General features: G+C 39.4%; 1 protein-coding gene across 1 annotated transcript; it reads right to left on the bottom strand.

Moving 5' to 3' along the window:
- Positions 1–1,269: 1,269 nt before the first annotated feature.
- LOC111693993 (prostatic spermine-binding protein-like) lies at positions 1,270–2,222 on the bottom strand. Its single transcript, XM_023460386.1, has 3 exons — positions 2,207–2,222; positions 1,374–1,849; positions 1,270–1,278 (listed from the first exon to the last, which is right to left on the bottom strand). Exons 1-3 carry the CDS (start codon positions 2,220–2,222, stop codon positions 1,270–1,272), a joined length of 501 nt encoding a protein of 166 aa, XP_023316154.1.
- Between the last annotated feature and the right edge of the window lie 2,272 nt (positions 2,223–4,494).

Genomic DNA, 4,494 nt, shown 5'->3' with positions numbered 1-4,494 from the left:
AACTACCTCAGGTAAGTGCAATAGCAAATGTACATTGCAGGTCATAAATTCTTCGGCATATAAGGAATCAAATTGCGATACAAACTCATTCAACATAATTCGTGCATCGAGTCTTTCACTTTCAGAAATGCTTTCTTTACACAATAAATGAATACTAAAAACTAATAATGAAAGATGTTGAAAATAGTCTGGACTCATAATATCATGTAATATCGGTAAACAATAAATTAAGAGGAAAAGTTTAAGCTCGCTCGCTTTCCAGTAGGCAATATCTGTAACATTTCGCGGTAATCTGACTGTAGAATACGGTGGACGAATTTTGAGAAGGCGTGCATTTACTATTGAAACATAATGATTTATTGAAAAATATTGGTCATGATATGTAGAGTCAAACCAGAGAGAGCAAAGCTTTTTTGTGATGCCAATAAACACAATGTGCATAACATCAATCGATGTTGTTTCAATGTACTTATAGACTAATTTGGAAATCATGCAGTAACCTTTGACGCCAAACACACTTCTATTTTCATTCAAAGCTATCGCGGCGTGCTCTAAATTCTCATTTGTTGAGCGGAGCTCTGCACTTTGATTTTTAGGATAAATGATAACATTATCATTTTCATTCCTTTTTTTACCTCGCTGCTTACAAAATTGACAACCGTAATAACCGTTATATTGTTTCATCTTCAGAAAAAAAGCTTTTGCCGGTAAATCACACGTACCACACATTACTATACCACGAATTTTAATTTGATTTTCGCCAGTTCCTAATAAAATACCTTTATACAACTATTTCAAATCTTTTTTTATCCCACTCAAAAAAGTATTGGTTTCGGGTTTTGTAGCGCCAAACCAGAGTCCTGCAAGGATCATATTTTCGCGGGCAGAGCGATGTGCATACGGCAATTCATTTATAACTAAATACAGAGGCCAAATACTTAATTTTGACGATTTATATAGAGGGACACCATCAGAATTCCATGTAAATTAAATGTTTGACCCCGATAAAAATCCAGAGTCAACCAATTCATTGTACATGCATCCATCATAGATATCCTCATAATTATTAATATTTTTTTTATTGCGCAAAAATCGATGCTTTAGTAATTATCGAAAACCCGGACGATTAAAAAATCGATTAAGCTTCTCTATTATGGAAACGGTCATAAAATAATTTTTTCCGTAATCTGTTCGCAATAAACACACATGCCATCATTTTCAACAATTTTAAAACATTCTGAACAATAATAATTTTTCACTATGGGGGTCTTAATCGTACTAAATAATTTTCTAAATTTATACATGGTTTTGACGCAGAGATTCGGTTGAGGGCAATGTATAGCTATTAGTGATAAAATTTTCGAAAATAATACCCCAGTTAATTTGAAGCGCAGCAATAATGATAATAACATCAAAATGTGTTCCGATAAGGTGATAGGAGCATTTTGATGGAGAGGTGAGTTGCCGTCAGGTATGGAATATAACGTATCGTCATCATCACCACTCTCTTCTCCTTCGGTGTCTGAAAATTCACTTGTTTCTGAACTGCTTTCCGAATTTGACGAAGATTCAGAATCTTCTTCTTCATCGTCGTCGTCTGCTACACCGTCATCTCGTTCGTCAGGTTCATCGTCTGCTTCACCGTCATCTCGTTCGTCAGATTCATCGTCTGCTTCACCGTCATATCGTCCGTCCGATTCATCGTCTGCTACACCGTCATGTCGTCCGTCCGATTCATCGTCTGGCACACCGTCATCTCGTCGGTTCGTTTCATCGTCTACTACATCTCCATCACGTCCATCCGATTCTTCATCAGCTTCGACGTTATCAGGATCAGATTCCACATTATCTATTATTTTTCATACAAATATTCATAAGCATGCAATTCAAAGATAATGGGACATAATTCGACAATGAAAAGATCGAAAAAGAAAATAATACATGTAAACTAAACAGCGCAGTAGAGTTCAGAGCCTCGCACGGACGAGACACGAGACAGGAGCGAAACTCGTGCAAGCGAGAGTCGAGCGCAACCTACGCGAACGAGAAATGTTCGAGAAAAGCCGGAGCAGACTACAGAGCGCTCGGTGGTGAAGCTGAGTTCGAGTAATGAGCAAGCGATATACGAGCGAGATGAGCGGCTATGAGTGAGTAATACGGACGCGAAAGATTAGCGAGAAAAGCATTAAGAGGACACTAATTGTACCGTGATGCATCCGCATGCTCGATAAAGATACGATGCGAGCGATAGGCGAGCGAGCACATCAAGCGGGCGAAAGCTGACCGATAGAATAGTGAGAAAAGCTCGCGTAGACGGTAGGGTTGCGTTTGTGTGCTGCAGCGTTGCACACTTGATCTAAGATTTCTTCTCTCTTTCTCTCTCTGTACTACGACGTATGCGAGGATAATGTATAGAGCAGCTTTTGAATTGCGAGCTTTATCCCGGGGTCAGAGCTCGCTGCTGCAAGCCCCCCGCGTGTAATACACGCAATGCGTAATCTTTTTTAACGAATCGGCCTTTTCTTATTAAACGCGATAGATAGGAGAGGCAACATTTTGGGATATATTTTACGAATGATATAACGTACATAGACGCGCAGCATGGAGAGAGAAAGAGAGACAATCACAAGTGCACTTTGTATTGCATCGGATGAATTTTCAAACGTTACAAGTTTGGTGACGAAGCTGAGTATGAGTTATGAGCAAGCAACAGCCGAGCGAGATGAGCGGCGACGAGTGAGTAAACACGAGCGCGCGGTGGTGAATCTGAATGACCGGTAATGCACATAATAATAATAATAATAATATTAGAACAACGAAATTTCGTATTAGTATAAATCTAATTATTTTATGTGCTTTATCAACTACGTATACTCAAAACCCACTGTCTTGTCGTTCTATGAGGCTTTGCAATGACTCTGTCGAGGTATCCGAAGTGTCACTTTCGTCTGAACTCTCTTGACTACTCTCTCGATCTCTTGTCGAAGCGTTTATTATTTTTCTTATTTTGTATTTTGTGGATCGGTCATAGTTGTTGTAGGAGTTCTTCTGATTGCTCCGTGGGTAAGTCTGCTTGGACTGATCGGTCCGATAACCTGTCGAGTCCTGATAGTTTTTCCGTGCAGATCGTGATGGCCCGCTCGCACTTGCTGTCTGTATTCTGCTTGGATAGCGAGGCGGGCCCTTCAAGTTTTTTGAAGGATGAGCTGCAGCAGTCGTACTTTTCTTGACCAGAGCCTGCACGTCTCTTCCCGTGATATGAGCCTGTTTTTATGTCTCCGACAAATTTTCTCCAAACAGAAATTTCTCATCCGACTTTTATGATGCCAATGTATCCTTAATCGACGCATTAATGATGTCCAGAATTAAACTGCGACGGATAGATGTTTCGTCTTGCATGGTGTCTAAGAATAATCGTGAAGCAGCGCTTGGACATTCCAAGAGAAGTGAAATACGACTTAGACTATATACGATAAGACTTGCTGCGAGTATGACTGCGAGAATTCCTCTTGTCGTCTTTATCGTGCGAAGCACTGCGAGATCTGCTACTATTACGCTAACTATTTCGTGAGCCACTGCGGGAATTCACGCGCGAGCTCCCGGACGAGTCGTCGGAGGTTGTGGTACGCCTCTTTCTTCCTATTTTCCTCAGCTCCTTCTCCACTAGCCTTGATACCTTTCTCCGCGATTTGTCTTTCTTCTTCTCAGATTTCTTCTCCGATCTTCGCTTCTTCGACCAACTAATTTTGTTTCAACTTTTCCTATAAAATAAAGAAATCTTAACCCGCTTGCGCTACGTGTGTTTCCTTTGGCACAAAGGAAAAGAATGAAGCATGCGGCAGCGCCGAGCGGTGTTGGTGGCGGACGCTGGAGTGATTTTTTTTGTGCTACGAACGTGTGGAACTTGGGCAACAGGGAGGGGAACTACAAGTTGATCTTTTAGACGAGGCGTGAAATACAATAATTGTTAATAATTTAAAAAAGTATATCTTATTAATAATATAAAAAGTAGTATTGGGGAATCGTAAGCGATATATATATAGCCAACTCTAAATTTCAAGATGGCGCGCTTATCCCAAGCATTAACATTGAAAGTGTATGGGGACGAATTGAAAATGAATTATTTTTAATATATGCAAATATGATTAAACTCCCAAATTTATTTAAAACAAAGTAAATGTAATGAGAATTCTTAGAAATATTTTTGTACATTTTAATCAACACTCTAGATATTGTTTTTTTTTACTTTAAAATCCGGGCACAGCAGGTACACGGCTGCTTGACATAAAATCGTCTGCTTTTGTGCTCATAGCCTGCTTACATTGACACACTTATACCTAGTGTTTACATTGAAGTATATCTGAGCAGAGCTAAATTATTCAAAAATGTTTATAACATTGAACGACATATACACTTGGGCTGATAGTAATGAAGCCTAGAATAAATATCAAATGGGCGAAAGTGTTTTGGCCTTCAAAAATTTAATTTTGTGTT

This window comes from Trichogramma pretiosum, unplaced genomic scaffold (assembly GCF_000599845.2).
Source record: "Trichogramma pretiosum strain Unisexual culture from Peru unplaced genomic scaffold, Tpre_2.0 scaffold29, whole genome shotgun sequence".
Taxonomy (NCBI): Eukaryota; Metazoa; Arthropoda; class Insecta; order Hymenoptera; family Trichogrammatidae; genus Trichogramma; species Trichogramma pretiosum.
Note: the sequence above shows the minus strand (reverse complement) of the source record. Positions and strands in the feature narration are given on the sequence as shown.